The sequence below is a fragment of the Odocoileus virginianus genome, chromosome 16, assembly GCF_023699985.2.
Source record: "Odocoileus virginianus isolate 20LAN1187 ecotype Illinois chromosome 16, Ovbor_1.2, whole genome shotgun sequence".
Taxonomy (NCBI): Eukaryota; Metazoa; Chordata; class Mammalia; order Artiodactyla; family Cervidae; genus Odocoileus; species Odocoileus virginianus.
The window spans coordinates 17468679-17485579 of NC_069689.1; the positions used below are offsets into that span (position 1 = coordinate 17468679).

Sequence of the window (16901 nt, forward strand, 5' to 3'; positions counted from 1 at the left end):
ACAGGAGACATTGGGTTGGTTCCCTGAGTCGGGAAAATCCCCTGGAAATGGGAATGGTACCCACTCCATTATTCTTGCCTGGAAAATTCCATGAACAGAGGAGCCTGGCAGGCTACAGTTCATGGGGTCATAGAGAGTTGGACATGACTGAGTGACTTTCATTTTCTTTAAATATACATATTTGAATGCCTTTCTGAATCAGTATCCTTTTCTTGGAGTATAATTGCCTTAGAATGTTTGTTAGTTTCTGCTATACAACCAAGTGAATCAACTAACTGTGTGAAAGTTCGCTCAGGCATGTCCAACTCTTTGCGACCCCATGGACTCTAGAGTCCATGGAATTCTCCAGGCCAGAATACTGGTGTGGGTAACCTTTCCCTTCTCCAACAGATCTTCCCAACCCAGGGATTGAATCCAGATCTCCTGCATTACAGGCGGATTCCTTACCAGCTGAGCCCCAAGCAAATCAACTATATGCATACATATATTCCCTTTCTCTTGACCCTTCCACCCACCCCCATCGCCCGCCATCCCACCCTTCTAGGTCGTCACAGAGCACCGAGTTGAGCTCCTTGTGCTATTTAGCAGCTTCCCACTAGCTGTCTATTTTTCACAGGTTAGTGCGTATGTGCCAGTCTATTCTCTCAGTTCCTCCCACCCTCCCCTTCCCCCAGCTCTGCGCCCACATGTCTGTTCTCTATGCCTGTGTCTTGGTTCTGCAATTAGGCTCATCTGTACTATTTTTCTAAATTCCATATATATGTGTAAAGTCAGCATCTTAATAAGAAAACACCAAATGCATTCCCACTAAGATTGAGAGTAAGACAAGGCTACTCCTTATATTCATTACCATTTCACATTGTCCTGGGGGTGTTAGACTATGCAATTAGACAAGAGAGAGCAGAGACATAGAATTGTAAACTCTATTTGCAGATGACATGTCATGTACTTGCATAACCTTAGCAAATCAATGGTAAAACAAACTCAATAAAAGATTTCAGCAAGATAACGGAATACAGAGTTAACACGCAAAAGCAATGCCTTCATATACACAAACAACAACCAATTAAAACACAAAATGGAAGAGAAAACCCAAAAACAATCAAAAAATATAGCACTTACAAATAAACAAGAAATGTGCAGAATTGATATAGAGAAAATTATAAAATATTCCTTAAAGATGCAAAATTAGACTTGAACAAATGCAAAGATATTCCTCATTGAATAAGATGTTCAACTTCATCTAGATGTCAGTTTTCCCTCAGTTATCAATTTAATTGCACTCCAGTAAGACTACTAGCAAATGTTTTTTCTGGAGATAGACAAAATGATGCCAAAGTCCATAGAGAAGAATAAACCTTCAAGAGTAGCCAGGAAAACATGGAAAAGAGAAACGATGTGGGGGGCAGGGAGTGGAGGATAGGGGACTGGCCCAATCAGATGTTAACTCAGACTGCACAGACACTGTAATTAAATCTATGGTACTGGAATATGAATAAATAGGCAGACCAATGAAATAGGTTAGACAGTCTAGCAATACAAATGCAAATGGAAATTTAATATTTGATAAATAAAGACTTCTAAGTAAATAGTATTGGGACAACTGAATAGCCATTTGAAAAATGAAAAGGATACAATTAGACTCATTCTTCACACATAAGGATAAACTAAGAATCAGAGACCTAATTGAAAAATAAAAAAGAATAATATATGAGAAGAAAACATGGGTAAATTTCTCTGTAATTTAGGTATACCAAAAGGCCTTCCCTACCATGACTCAAAGTCTGGATGAAATTTTTTAAAGGATTGAGAAATTTGACCATATAAAATATTTTTAATTGCTTGGTCAAAAAATTTGTAAGCAAAGTCAACAGAAGTGAATATCTGAGAGAAGATATTTGCAAGCTATGTCACTGATAAAGAGCTAATATCCCTAATATGTGGTGTTTCAACATATGAAAATATGTTCAGCCTCATTGATAAGAAAGATGAAAATTAAAACTACATTGAGATACCATTTCCTATCCATCAGATTGGCAAAAATCTGAGAGCTTTACAGGACACTCTGCCAGTTATACGGAAACAGTCACCTTCATACGTTGCTAGTGTGAATGCCAGTGGGTCCTTGTCAAAAAAAAAGGATAAACTAGAAACTAATTAAATGGTTACCTGCAAGGGAAGAAGGAGGACAGAGTGGAAGAAATTGGAGGGTAAGGAATAGCACTTCTCTTCATTGACCTTTTTATATGGTTTAGACTTTTAGAATAATGTTAATATTCTGTATATTCAAAAATAAAATTAAATGAACAACTGAGGAAAGCCCTAAAACTAAGTGAAAAGAAGACAAGTGAATTCAAACATATTTCAAACAGATAATATAACTACATTAAAGGGGAGAAAAAGAATCAGTCCAAGGAACTTTTCAACATAATAGTTGGACAATTTGCTTCATCACCTACTAGCAGGTATAAGTTGTGTATACTCATGTCTCTGCACACACATACTACCTTATGATGAACCATTGGAGATGATAAGGTAATCCCAAGAACAAGAGTATACTCTTCTGTAAATAGTATCAAATTCTCAAATCCAAGAAATTTAATATGATTACAATACCTGAAGCTACTATATATAAAGAGAAGAGAATGGTAAAACATGTGGAAAATGTTTTAAAATTAGTGGACCTGGGTAAAGGGTTACAGAAGTTCTTTGCAACTACTCTTGCAATTTTAAAGTTTGAAATTATTTAAATATAATTTTTTAAATTAAAAACTGAAACAAATGAATAATGAACCCCAGCACAAAACAAAAAGGAAAAGGACATGACCTCCCAGGTAGAAGGACCATCTTAGTAAAAACCTGTTGTCACATTAGGTGGCTGTACTGGTTAGCTGCCTTGGAATCCAGAGGTCTGGGTTCAAATTCAAGCTCTGTGTTCTTGAACAAGTTTACTGACCTCTCTGATCATCTGTTTCTTTATACTAAGGAAAACTTACTACCATGTCCCTCTGACTCAGATGTCCTTTTCCCCGAACCAAAGAGAAAGCCCAACTCAAGGAAAGAAAGCTAGGTCAGTTAACTTGTCATGCTAGGCAGATGCAGGTGCTACCCAGTCAAACCCCTAGTTACCCGGAAGTGATCCCCACCATGCTGATCACAGTAGCGCACTTGCCTGGACCATCAGCTTTCTAGCACTGGGGACAGAGGATGAATCTGCCATCTTGTTAGGTGTCACTGGAGCCAGGGGAGCTAGGGTAGAGGCAGCCTGGAGCAGGGAGTCAGGAGTCAGAAGGCCAGTGCGGAGGGAGAGAGAGGCCGCCTGGCAAACAGTGGACCATTTGCCCCACATGTGTGTGTGTGTGTCGCAAGGATTTCTGAAGCTTTTTGTTTTCTATCTCTGCACCCCACACTCGCCCAAGCTTTCCTCTTGATCTAATCCACGCTGAGCAGACTAACTGCAATTCTCTGGTTCCTGAAGCCTAATTCTGCCAATACCTGGCTCTGGTTGCTTTTCAGACATTCAGCCCCTTGGGTCCTAGAACAAATTTGCTTTAGAAGGCCCTGGATCTCGCCCTCCAGGGTGGTTCCTGGAAGCAGTGTGCTGCCTGCCTACCGAGCTGTTCCGTAAAGGATTGTACTGTCTCCTCTGAGTTGATTCTGATCACCACACACCTTCCCATCAGATGTTTCCCAATCTCTCTCTGCAAAGGCTGGTGATGAGCTGAAATGAAATGCAGATGGGAAGTCAGATGGCCTGGCTGTATTCCGGCACCACCACAGGCAAGAAGGGCCTTAATGAGTATTGTAATGCATTTTCTGGTCTCCCCTGGTCTCTACCAGACAGGAAAGAATCTACCTGCAATGCAGGAGACCCAGGTGCAATCCCTGTTTGGAGAAGGGAATGGCTACCCACTCCAATATTCTTACCTGCAGAATCCTATAGACTGAGGAGTCTGTGGGCTACAGTCCATGGGGTCACAAAGTCAGACACCACCGAGTGACTAATATTGACCTTTCCCCACCCCACCCCCCCAGCATCTTCTCCTCTGTCAAGCCCAAATCCAGGATCTGGGCTTACTGCTGAGGTTCTTTCTGGCTCTGAAATTACACAACAAATACCATTCATTAGCTCTTCCTACCAAGTAGCAAGCTCTTTACATGCACTGCTTCATTTAAGCCTCACCACAATCCTAATAGCTCAACCCTGGAAGTCCCACTTTACAGATCAGGAAACTGAGGCAAGAAGAGGTTAAGAAGTTTGTTCAGAGCCACACAGCTGGTGAAAGAGCTCACAGTTACAGGGGCAAGTGTTGACCTTGACCTGCTGGGAGCAGTGCAGGGCTCATCCTTGCTGAAGGTGGAGAACTTCGGGGCCACCCTTCCTGGGGGTCGGGACCCACCAACTTAGAAGCAATGTTGCCCACAGACTTCCTGGTTCCTGGGTACTGCTGAGATATTCGTGGGTCAGGGGAACAGTTTTGGCTACTTTATGGAGAAGGAAAAGCAAGTTCACAGAAGTTAGGTTACGTTTCTAAGGTCCAGCAGCCAGAAATTGAGAAGACTTGAGATTCAAGCCCAGGGTGTCTGACAGAGGCCTTTACACTCTTCCCAATACATTCTGCTGCCTTCCTTATAAAGATCCGCTTCTGAAATTCCCGCAGAAGTTTTAAGAGACTCCCAGATGGTCAAATGCTCCATGATGACTTTTATGGCACCTCTGAATCCCCTGTGAGCGCTGTGCTCCGCACCCTCCACACCCTCCACGCTCAGGAGTTCCTCCCAGGCATTTGCCCCAGGCAGAAACCCCCTCACTCGCAGCAGGAAGCAGCCCCTGCCTCCTGGTCTGCAGCTGCCCCTCAGCTGCAGAACTCCAGGGGCCAGAAGGAGAGGCCAGCTCCTGTGCTGAGCCTAGAACCCTGGCCCAACCTCATCTGCCTGCACCCTTCACTTCTACCTCTTCAGGCAGCCGCTCTCCGCAGAGCAGGTACTTCCCCAGAGGAACACTCCGGAAACTTGCTGGAGCACTTCTGACTTCCACAACCATCTGGAGCAGTGCCACTGAGTTTCCGTGAGTGCGGGCCAGACGTGCCAGATATACTGGAAACACACAGGCCTGTCCTCCACAGTGAAGTGGTGCCACGTGACTGCAATGTCCCACTGCAAGTCCATGTGGGTGGAACATTTGAAAACCCCACTTATAAATGATCTGAACCTAGACTCTCACAGGGCCACAGGTATTTCAGCTCAGCTAAAAACGCCATCCCCCCCACCCCCACCACCAATTTTTAATTCCCATGGAATTGTCAATGAAAATAAATCAGAGGAAGCTGTATATTTTTGTTTTTGGGGAACTGAACGTGACTCACCACTGCAGAAAACCGCATCACTGGCAGTGATCGTGGCTGTGGCGTGGAAGGTCCAGTGCAAGAGGTGCGCAGCAGAGAGCTCTCTCACCTGGCCCCACATCTGACAGCATCACTGCCGCTTCTAGCATAGTCATGGCAGAGCATTTACATGCTAAAAGAAACACTATGTTCTTATAGTTTCCTTTTCCCCTCCATATTGTTAAGCATTATTATTATTTTTTAAATTTTGTGGGTCGATTCCATTAACTACAAATTTCACTTCAGAATGGTAAAGGGTACATAAAATATTTATATTATAAAAAAGAGTCTAACAGTCTGAGAGTTTTTGTCTTAAAGGGTCTACATCAGCCTTGACTTTGGGTGTTTGAGGATTTTAGTCTTATGAGTCCATCGACCCAGTGAAGCAGAGAGCTGACCTTGAAATAGGCTTTGTATGGCTGGTGGTGATTAAAGGGTCTGTCTCTCCCACTGGGGGGGCTTCCCAGGTGGCACAGTGGTAAATAATCTGCCTGCCAATGTGGGATATGGGAAAGACGTGGGTTCAATCTCTGGGTGGGGAAGATCCCTTGGAGAAGGAAATGGCCACCCACTCCAGTATTCTTGCCTGGAGAATCCCCATGGACGGAGGAGCCTGGCGGGCTACAATCCATGGGGTCGCAAAGAGCTGGATATGACTTGGCGACTAAATAACAATGAAAACTCTCCCAGTGGACTGAAAAGTTCCTTGGAAGGTGTTGGGAGCAGGTCTTATTCATTTCAGCCTTCCCTCCTCACATGGGGCCCAGCTTTGAGTTGGGGACCCAGGAGGCCTCCGTGGGATCCAGCCCTTCCTTCCTGCGAGGTGTCCAGCGCCGGCAGCAGCTATGTCCCACAAGGAGCTGGATCTCACTGGGGTGCTGCCTGGCTTGAGAAGCAGATGATTTCATGGAGGAATTGCCCAAGAGTCAGGGGAGCAGGATTGCAGGGGATTATAGGAAGCCTCGCTCTCCCTCTTGGCTTTCCCAGAAACGCCACCGTCTCCAAGCAGGATGTTAATCAGTAACAGCCCCACGGGGGGAATCACACTTTGGAATAGCAAATATTTGCTGCAGGCTTTCAGCTACAAGCCCTAACCTTCTTTCTTTGCCCTAAATGAAGAACCTTCCCAGGCACCAGGTGGCCACTCACTGGTAAGAGCAGTAAATCAAAGGGAGACTTTACAGTGTCTGCCTAATGAGGGATGGAGAGAGAAGACCTTCTGGCCCCTCTGGGTGGGTTCCCAGGGGAGGGGGTGGCCACCTGGGCAGCGCTGAGCCCTCATGCCTGGACTGGATGGGGCGGCGAGGAGGTGGGGGAGGCTAAGAGGCTTGTTGTAGACACAGGGGCTTCCTCCGCAGAGAGGAGGCCAGCGGAAGAGGCTTTGAAGGCTTGAGATGTCATGCCCACAACAGTCACTGTGCAAGCCCCACATAGCTCCCTGGCCTTCTTCCCAGAAACCTGTCTTCCCAAGCAAGTGAGTCCCTGCAGCTTCCAGATCTGGGGGTGGGTTTGCAGCTCCAGGTACGTTAAGGGCTGAGAAGTGGTGAGTGAGAGGTTGATTTCTTTTTTTTTTTTTTTTTTGAGAGGTTGATTTCTTACTGCTCAGGTTCTATTTAGTGCCACATCTCTGTGTCATCCTTAAACAAACAAACAAAAAACTTGGTTTTTAAATTTTATTTATTTACTTATTTTTGGCTGTGCTGGGTCTTCATTGCTGCATGGACTTTTCTCCAGTTGTGGCAACCCGGAGCTACTCTCTATTTGCAGCCCATGGACTTCTCACTGCAGTGGCTTCTCATTGTGGAGTACGGGCTCTAGGCACGCAGGCTTCAGTAGTTGTGGCTCATGGGCTTTGCTCCATGGCATATGGGATCTTCCTGGAGCAGGAATTGAACCTGTGTCTCCTGCATTGGCAGGCGGATTCTTCACCAATGAGCCACCTGCGAAGCCCCTTAGAAAGTGAAAGTCATGTCCGACTCTTTGCAACCCCATGAACTGTAGCCTGCCGGGCTCCTCTGTTGATGAGATTCTCCAGGCAAGAATACTGGAGTGAGTAGCCGTTTTCTTCTACAGGGGATCTTCCTGACCCAGGGATTGAATCTGGGTCTCCCGCATTGCAGGCAGATTCTTTACCATATGAGCCACCAGGGAAGCCCCTTAAACAAAATTAATGGCAATTATAATGAAGTGAAGATTAATAGGTTCAGGAATATCAGAGGAATTGCAATTCAGGACAAACTGGCCAACCATAGGCAGTTCCAAAAGAGACAAAGTCCAGGCTGGCTTTTATTAGGTTCTGGGAGGAAGCTGGGGAGGGTTGTTTTGAATAAAAGCTCATTGGAGGAGAATGAGAGTTCACAGTTATGACAATTTCTTGTTGGCACCAAGTGATGGGCAGTTTGCTGTTACTAAGGTATGTGGCTGCTGCTAAGTCGCTTCAGTCGTGTCCGACTCTGTGCGACCCCATAGATAGCAGCCCACCAGGCTTCCCCGTCCCTGGGATTCTCCAGGCAAGAACACTGGAATGGGTTACCATTTCCTTCTCCAGTGAAAGAAAGTGAAAAGTGAAAGTGAAGTCGCTTAGAGTCGTGTCTGACTCTTAGCAACCCCATGGACTGCAAACCTACCAGGCTCCTCCGTCCATGGGATTTTCCAGGCAAGATACTGGAGTGGGTATGTGGAAATCTTCTTTCTTCCTGCTGATCATGAATACTGAGATGAGTGGGAATGTGTGAAACCCACCCTACCATCTCCTTCTACAGGGGGATCTTCCCAAACCAGGGATCAAACCAGCATCTCCTACAATGGCAGACAGATTCTTTACTACTAGCACCACATGGAAACCATCACAGACAAAAGTGACTCTGAATTTAAGAGTATCTTGCTGTGAGATTAATTTACAAAGGGTTGCTAAAGCCTGTGATGTAATGAAGGCATGAACCTGGGTACATTTGGTACACTCCAGCAGGTCTTTACCCAGCACATTTAATGCTAGAGTGACCTGTGGAATGCAGGCTTGCCACTTAGAATTGGGCTGCTGCTGCTAAGTCACTTCAGTCGTGTCCGACTCTGTGCAACCCCATGGACTGCAGCCTACCAGGCTCCTCAGTCCATGGGATTTTCCAGGCAAGAGTACTGGAGTGGGGTGCCATTGCCTTCTCCGTAGAATTGGGCAGAGCTTCCTAAACACTCGCAGAAAACAGCAGAGCATTTCGCCGAGTAAGGTTGTGCCACTCAAGCTACGGAAAAAATGAGGCCCCAGAGTCTGTGACACTGTTTATCAAAAGCCAAAAGCAATGTGCTAAGTTCCAGAGCCAGGGGGTCATCTTGTAGCAGGCACAGCGAGGACACAGGCCTCTGCATCAACAAGAGGCCTGGGAACGACACCCTGGCAGCACATTTTGCTTCAGGCGGCCTGGCTCAGAGGGTCTCTGCTGATGGAAACTCTGTGAGGTCTGTGGCCTGGTCCCCAGTGGAAACTGGTGGAGGTTTTTCTCCATGAAATAAGACACCTCCCCATCCACCAATTCAGGTGACAAACATGACCCTATTTGCTCAGGGTCTCCGCGCCCTGCCTTGGGGAGATAAGCCTCGACCCCTAGGAAGGAAGCGGGGTCACCGGAGGAGCTGTACCAGGACCCAGGGAGGAGGTGGGCATCAGACATTAAGGACGATCTCTGCCTTCTTTTCTCCCAAGGAAGCCTTGCTGCTGACCGGGCCTCCACGCTGCCCTGATGCGGGCGGTGCTGAGTCTCCCGCTGGCCTGCCTCCTGGCCCAGGCATGGCTGGCGCCAGGTTCCACCCTTGCTTCCCGCTCGCTGGAGGTCCAGGCAGGGCTGGAGACTCTGCTGACTGCCAGGGCCCAAAACAAGACCAACCAGACCAGAGAGAGACTGTGGGCTCCAGAGGAGGAGGAGGGGGAGGAAGACTCCCCCTGGCTTTCGACCGAGGGGCAGAAGCTCTCCTGGGAGGCCTCCAACTTGGGGTTCAGCCTGCTACGTAAGATCTCCCTGAAGCATGATGGCAACGTGGTCTTCTCCCCACTCGGCCTGGCCTGGGCCATGGCTGCCTTGACTCTGGGGGCCGGGGGGCACAGCAGAGCCCAGCTGGAGGAACTCCTCTCGCAGACCTTGAACCAGACCCGACCGCCACGCCTGCCTGCCCTCTTCAAGCGGCTGCGAGAGAGCCTCTCCCATAACCCAGAGCTGGGCCTGGCCCAGGGGAGTTTCGCCTTCATCCACAACGACTTTGACATCAGAGAGACCTTCCTCAATCTCTCCAAGAGGTATTTCGATACGGAGTGTGTGACTGTGAATTTTCGTAACACTTCCCAGGCCAAAAGGCTCATGAATCATTACATGAACCAACAGACGCAGGGGAAGCTTCCCAAACTCTTCGATGAGATTAATCCTGACACTGAATTAATTCTCGTGGATTACATCTTGTTCAAAGGTACTTGGATAACATTCTGCTCTTCCAGAGCCGTGGGTCTCTTTGCCTGTCTCTTCCTTTCCTTCTGGGCCTGTGTCTGTTTGATGCCAAGGGATTTCCTAGGAACATGTTCTCAGGTTTCGCAAATAGATTGAAACATGCACTGAACAGGTAGGATGTACCGGGCACAGTGCCAGACAATGTGTCCATTTGATGCCTCTGCCCTGGGGGCTCCGCGTGCCTGCAGGCCTTACTGATAATTTTCCAAGCATGTCTACCTAGCTCTCCTCTGACATTCTGACATGGGGAACCTTCTGGGTTATTTTTTTTTTTAAAGCAGTTTACCTTAGGGTTGCATCTTTACTCCTTCACCCTCTACTTCTGTGAACTGGGGCAAGTGACAAAGTCGCTTGTCCTCGAATTCTCAGTATAGAAAATGCAGACTCTCCCACCTATGATATAGAAGTGAGGCTCAGAGAGGTTGGCTAGATCAAGATCACATGGTAAACGGCAGAAGCTGAACTCAGATGAGGGGTTCATCCCAGGTCCTTTCCATCCTGCCTTTCTCATGGAGCAGTGGCCTTGTATGGCCACCGTTGTAGCAGGAAGGTGACACGAGGGGACTTGCAATGTCCGGGAGGAGGACTTTCACTGAGCCAGGCCAGACCGATGCTTGCACCAATGTGGCCTCCTCTGGGTTGTGTGGCTGCTTGTCATCAAGCCCCCCCCCTCCCCCAACCGCCCCAGAGCCTCACTGAGCACAGGACAGGTGGGAACGTCATCACGTCTGCCCCGGGGGCCTCTGTTTGCACATTGTATGCACCAAAGGAGTGGTCAGAGAGCCCTTCCTGCAGACAGGGCTGCGGCCAGGCCCAAAGTCTTCTCTAGGTTGGAGATAACCAGCCACAAGGAAGCGAGTATAGACGGAAGTGGGTCTTTCGGGCATCATCTGGAATGAGTGACTTTTGTTCACCCTGTGTTTTGTCCAGAACAGTGAGGGAGCCACAGGTGGTTAGGAGACATCTCCTTGCTTCAGTGTGTGATACCAGCAGGCCTTTGGGTAGATTCGTGTGTGTGTGTGTGTGTGTGTGTGTGTGTGTGTGTGTGTGTGTATTTAATGGGCTTCCCTTGTGGCTCAGTTGGTAAAGAATCCGCCTGCAATGTGGAAGACCTGGATTCAATCCTGGCTTGGGAAGATCCCCTGGAGAAGGGAAAGGCTACCCACTCCAGTATTCTGGCCTGGAGAATTCCATGGATTGCTTGCATGGGGTTGCAAAGAGTTGGACACGACTGAGTGGCTTTCACCACTTTATTTGTGGCTGTGTCAGGGCTCTTGTTTTGCCACGCTCCATAGTGGTGGCACACGGCCTTAGTTGCCCTGCAGCATGTGGGATCTTCCTGTGTGCCCTGCACTGGACCAGGGATCAAACCTGCATTGGAAGGCGGATTCTGAACCACTGGACAACAAGGGAGGTCCCTGGATTCATGTTTTGCCAGTTGGGAAAGGATACTGGGAAAGGCTGATCTTTGGGAAATTTATTCTGGCTGCCTGCATGCATGCATGCTAAGTCGCTTTAGTCATGTCTGGCTTTGTGCAACCACAAGGACTGTAGGCCCCTAGGCCCTTCTGTCCATGGAGGTTCTCCAGACAAGAATACTGGAGTGGGTTGCCATGCCTTCCTCCTGACTGCCTGAGCTGTGGGCAAAACAAATGCAATAAAGATACCTTTCCTACCTGGGCAAAAAGGGGGACAGAACCCTGACCTTTTGTTACTTTGGCAAAAATGATGCTTTAGGGGAGAATTGTTTCTACAATGAGTTCCTTTCTTACCTGTTCAGGGAAATGGCTGATCCCTTTTGACCCTGCTCTTACTGAAATGGACACTTTCTACCTGGACAAGTACAAGACGGTCAAGGTGCCCATGATGTACAGGTCAGGCAAGTTTGCCTCCACTTTTGATAAGAATTTTCGTTGTCATGTCCTTAAGCTGCCCTACCGAGGAAACGCCTCCATGCTGGTGGTCCTCATGGGGAGGATCGGTGACCACCTCACCCTTGAAGACTACTTGACCACAGACCTGGTGGACACGTGGCTCAGGAACATGAAAGCCAGGTACAGCTCTCCTGTCGCCCTGCCCCAGCTCAGCCTCCCCTTCCCCGTGGGCACTCACAATTTCACTCTGTGCCTCTCCTGCCCCATGGTGGGCCGCCTGATGGCAGGGGCTGCACTTGTCCTGTTTTCCACTCCGTCAGCATCTATCGCAGTGCGTGCCTCCTTGTTCACTTGGCCAGTCCTCATCCAGGCTCTCCCACTTGTCCGGCGTGATGCGTGCATGATGCTAGCCCTCCTCAGGGAGCTCACATTCTAGTGAGGTGCGGGTGGGCACCGGGGGGGGCCAGGCCAAGAAGGCAGACGTAAGAAAACACCTAAGATGAAGGAGGGCTGTGAGGGTGCCCTGGGGGAGAGAAGAGTTACAGGTGGAAATGTGACCGTTCTGCATTGGGAGCATGCTTGGTGGGGGTTCGAGGCACAGTGAGGTGGCCGGTGAGGCTGCAGCACTTTGGAGGTGAGGTTGCTGGGGAACCAGCAGCCGTCACCCAGGACTGTACGTTACAGGCCCTGGGAAAGACTTGGGCTTTTTCCAAAAGAGATGGGAAGCCACTGGAGCCAAGCTGAGAGCAACATGGTCTGTGTCTGTTGAGAAAAGACACGGGGGCCATGGGGGAGCGGCAAGGAGACCGGTCACGTGGTCAGCATGACCACCCAGATCAGGACGCTCGGCAGGTCACGGCAGCGGAGGCAAGGAGGAGCAGCGGGGCCTGGATCTGTGAACCTGGAAGCTGTGGGACCGGCCCATGGACGGGGTGTGGGTGAGAGAGAAAGGGGGGAGACAAAGATGAAGGTTTTGGCCTTAGCAACTGGAAGGATTTGCTACGTACTGAAAAGGGAGACTGTGGGACAAACATGCCAAGGGGTATGTGCAAGAGTTCAGCTGGAATGAGCTGAATTAGAAATACCTATTAGACAGCCGGGTGGGGATATCAAAAAGGCAACAGCTGGGTATCAACGGCTGGATCTGGTGTGTGTGGGGTGAGGTCCAGGCTGGGGAGTCAGCAGCACAAAAACGGAACCATGAGACCAGATGCGATGACCTGGGGAGGAGGCTGAGCACAGAGAGCAGGGGTGGGAGCACGGGGCAGGCTCGCAAATGCTTGTGGAATAAATTAATGCACTCATCAGGGTACAAGGAAGTCAGCACCAGCAAGGAGGCCAAGGCGCTGCCTCCTGAATCCGTCACTCTAGAATCTGACACAGAGGGGAGTCCAGCTAAAGGTCCCAGTGTTCATTTTATCTTCATTCCTCTTCTTTAAATCCTTAGAGCCTGGCAAAGGACTTCAACCTAGTAAGCCCTCAACAAATGCTTAGGTGAATCAATTTATAAATCAGTCTTCAAGACCTGCCATGTCCTCAGTTACACTCCAGTGTGAGCCCTGCCCAACTCTACAAGAGAGGAAGAAAGAAGGGTTGAGGGGGCAAAAGGAAATGAATATTCACTGGGCCTCTACTCTACACCAGACATTGTTCTGGGTGCTTCACATATGTTATGTCATTGACTCCTCTGAAGAACACTGTGAAATCGGTATTGGTATTTTGGCTGTAAGCCACAGATGAAGACACTGGGACTTCTTTAAGATTATTTAGTACCAGTTAGTAGTTTACATTCTTTTATTTTTGAGCCACAGAACCCATCTTTCTAAACAAGGGTAAGAACTCCAATGTGTATCTTTATAGGTGGCATAGAAAGACCTGAATGAGCTTTTTGGCCAACCCAACATAGCTAGATAGATAGGCAGAGAGATAGATAAGACAGAGATAAATATCAGAGTTTCTCTGGCTAAAAATAAATAGGGGGTTGAAAATTTCCTTTGCTCTTCTCCCCCTGACCATTCCCAGACTCCCAAGTTTCTCCTGGAATCCTGGGAGTCCGCAGAATAGGGACTGAAAACAGCCATCCTCCAGGAGTCTGCAGGATTCATGGCAGGAGGTATTTGGTTGGGTTGTTTTTAACACACAGGGAATTGGATACAAAGGACAGCATCTCTCCCTAAAGAGAATGTGAGTCATTGGGAAATAAAACTGGTTTCCTGCAGCAGAAGTAATACATATTTGATAAGTCAGAACTCTCTTCTCCGAGTCAGATCATTACAAAAGAGCAGAATGAGCTACAGTCAACTGAAGGAGACTTGTTACTAGGAATAATCTTGGAGGAAGGTAAAAAGAAGGTATGACCTTTTTAGTGTTCAGAATCTACAGTTTTTGTCTACGGTTCACCATTATATGTACTTGTACCACAGAAAAATGGAAGTTTTCTTTCCAAAGTTCAAGTTAGACCAGAAGTATAAGATGCATGAGCTGCTCAAACAGATGGGAGTCCGAAAAATCTTCTCACCTTGGGCTGACCTGAGTAATCTCGCGGTTACTGAAAGAAACCTGAAAGTTTCCAAGGTAAGTCAGGGTCTTTCAGGAGGGTCCAAGAGAACAGATGTTTTTCCATCCCACTGAACGTCGATTAAAGGCTGAGTTATAGTAGAAAAGTGAAAGTTGCTCAGTCGTGTCTGACTCTTTGCGACCCCATGGACTATACAGTCCATGGGATTCTCCAGGCCAGAATACTGGAGTGGGTAGCCTTTCCCTTCTCCAGGGAATCTTCCCAACCCAGGGATGGAACCCAGGTCTCCCGCATTGTAGGTGGATTCTTTACCAGCTGAGCCACAAGAGAAGCCTTGTAGTAGAAAACTAGATTAAAATTCCCAAAGACTTGAAACAGCGCCCAAGCTGGATGTCTGAAGAATTTGGAGCTACTTTATTAAAACATCTGTTTAACTAATTTATGTAGAGCTCCCTCTCTTCTCTCAGTGCTCAAGGAGAAATTTACCCCAAAAGGGACTTAGTTCACAGATTCACTTAGAAGTCCATAAACTGCACCACCTGACCGTTTTATTCATTGATTTGGGTGGGTGGAGGGGCTGCACTCTGCGGCATGTGGGATCTTAGTTTCCTGACCATGAATTGAGCCCATACTCCCTGCAGTGGAATCATCGTCTTAACCACCTGACTGCCAGTGATGCCCACTGCTTTGGAGAGGGAAGAAAACCCCTGGGGTTATCTGGCTAACTTCAGGCCTCTTCTGAAAACCCCCTCTGATAGATGCCTACAAAATAATCTTCCAGCTTTGTTTTTTAATGTTTGCAGTGACAAGGAACTTATCTGAAAAGCAGCTCAATCTACAAATGGCTAAAACAGTTTTTGCATTTTATTCATATATATATTTTGACCTGTAATTCCCCCAACTTACATTCTTTGTCCTTAGTTCTGCCTCTGTAGCATCCAACACATGCATTTCTGCTACAAACACATGAAAAGACTGAAGAAATAAGTTTTGGTTTTAGAGCTTAAATTCTAAATTATTGATGTTTTCCTTTTGTTTACTCCAGGAAGGGAATTTTCACTCCAGGAACTTAAGAGAATGTCTAGGTATTATTATTAATACACTGTTTTCATTCTCTTTTTAGAATAATTATACAGGTCCATTACTCTCATCACATGAGGTTCTTGGACAAAAGGGCCTTGCAAACAGGACGGGCAGCCTATATCCAGGCCACCTGAGTTCAGAGACTTCAGGGGCCCAGAGGCTTGCTCCAGGGGACACCTTAGAGTGGTACCAGGTTCTAGGAGACTGCTACAGAAGAATAACCACATTCCTGCCCCACCTCCCTCCCACCCTCTGCCTGCCAGAAAGGTCAAAGTTCTCAGGGGTTCCAGACAGCTTGAAAACCTTCCAGGAGGTGTATCAGCTCAGTTCAAAAATCAGTAACACAGGGACTATCCTGGTGGTCCACTGGTTAAGACTCCACACTCCCAATGCAGGGGGCCTGGGTTCGACCCCTGCTCAGGGAACTAGATTCCACATGCTGCAACGAAGGGTTTGCATGCCACAGCTAAGACCCAGTACAGCCAAATGAATATTTTTAAAAATAAGTAGCACAAAGTGCATGCTCAGTAAGTATTTGTTGATTTGATCCATGTGTGCGTGTTGTGCTTGCTTCGGCAGCACATATACTAAAATTGATCCGTGTGTGTGTGAACTGGCCAGCCACAGAGTCCCCTGGTCCCTGGCCAGAATGAATTTCACAATCGGGTTCCTGGTGTCTCCTGGTGTTTGAGGGTCTTCTGAGGCAGTTGCTAGGGCACTCGCAGACCATTCCTCTCTGCAGATGAGCCCTGTACCAGTACATCCCAAGAGCACAGCCCTGTGGGCAAGGACCACAACAAAAAGTGTTTGGGGGTTCAGTGAATCCCCTCATCTCCATGAGCACACAAATGTTCTTCCACATATTTCCTTTCCTAGGTTTTACAAAGAGCGATGATTGAGGTGGATGAAGAAGGTACAGAGGCAATGGCAGGAACCCTATCAGAAATCACTGCTTATTACATGCCTCCCATCATCAGAGTGGACCGGCCATTTCTCTTCATCGTCTATGAAGAAACCTCCAGAACCGTGCTATTTCTGGGCCGGGTGGTGAATCCGACTCTCCTGTGATTTACAGCACGCGTGAGTACTTGGATCTACAGCAATGCTGGATCCGAGATGTTTGAATCCACAAGGACATTGGCACTGGGCGTCCCCTTTTGTCCTCAAGTAACTAGTTGAGCCATTCTTAGATAGATCTGCATATGAAATTCAAGCTTATTTTAAGGAGATATTTGTACGAGCTGGCTGGTATTTTAAGCCTGTTTGTAAGAGCCTATGTTATTAACTGAAACCATCTTGGTATCTGGACTTAGCAGAACTCTATTTCAAGATGAAGTCTTTGGGAAGAAGACAAGTACACGTTCTCCATGGGTCATGCGCTTCACTCTCTTTACTGCTCCCTGATGCAAATTAGTGTATTATTTTAACCTACTATAGAATAATTTCTTGGCGACTAAAATTAGAAAAAAAAGAGCTATAGTCAGCCCTGATCACAGCATCTGCCGCCATGTGGTTTTTTTTTTTTTTTTTTTTTAATTTTTATTAGTTGGAG

General features: G+C 47.5%; 1 protein-coding gene across 2 annotated transcripts; it reads left to right on the forward strand.

Annotated features, from left to right (window-relative positions):
* Nucleotides 1–6436: 6436 nt before the first annotated feature.
* SERPINA10 (serpin family A member 10) lies at nucleotides 6437–16844 on the forward strand. Of its 2 annotated transcripts, XM_070477900.1 has the most exons (6): nucleotides 6440–6535; nucleotides 7301–7433; nucleotides 9082–9836; nucleotides 11655–11928; nucleotides 14172–14322; nucleotides 16226–16844. In XM_070477900.1, the coding sequence occupies exons 3-6, from the start codon at nucleotides 9119–9121 to the stop codon at nucleotides 16415–16417; spliced, it is 1335 nt and encodes a 444-aa protein (XP_070334001.1). In that variant the 5' UTR covers nucleotides 6440–6535; nucleotides 7301–7433; nucleotides 9082–9118; the 3' UTR covers nucleotides 16418–16844. The 2 variants fall into 2 exon arrangements, with proteins under 2 accessions (XP_020754828.2, XP_070334001.1); XM_020899169.2 differs by lacking the exon at nucleotides 7301–7433 and having other exon boundaries at nucleotides 6437–6535.
* Nucleotides 16845–16901: the final 57 nt, after the last annotated feature.

What these genes read in the sequence shown, in the direction of transcription:
- SERPINA10 (XM_020899169.2), top strand. Translation starts at nt 9,119, where the DNA reads ATGCGGGCGGTGCTGAGTCTCCCGCTGGCCTGCCTCCTGGCCCAGGCA. An exon ending in CTCAGGAACATGAAAGCCAG is followed by an intron (nt 11,929 to 14,171) that starts GTACAGCTCTCC and finishes CTTGTACCACAG; the next exon opens with AAAAATGGAAGTTTTCTTTC. An exon ending in GAAACCTGAAAGTTTCCAAG is followed by an intron (nt 14,323 to 16,225) that starts GTAAGTCAGGGT and finishes TTCCTTTCCTAG; the next exon opens with GTTTTACAAAGAGCGATGAT.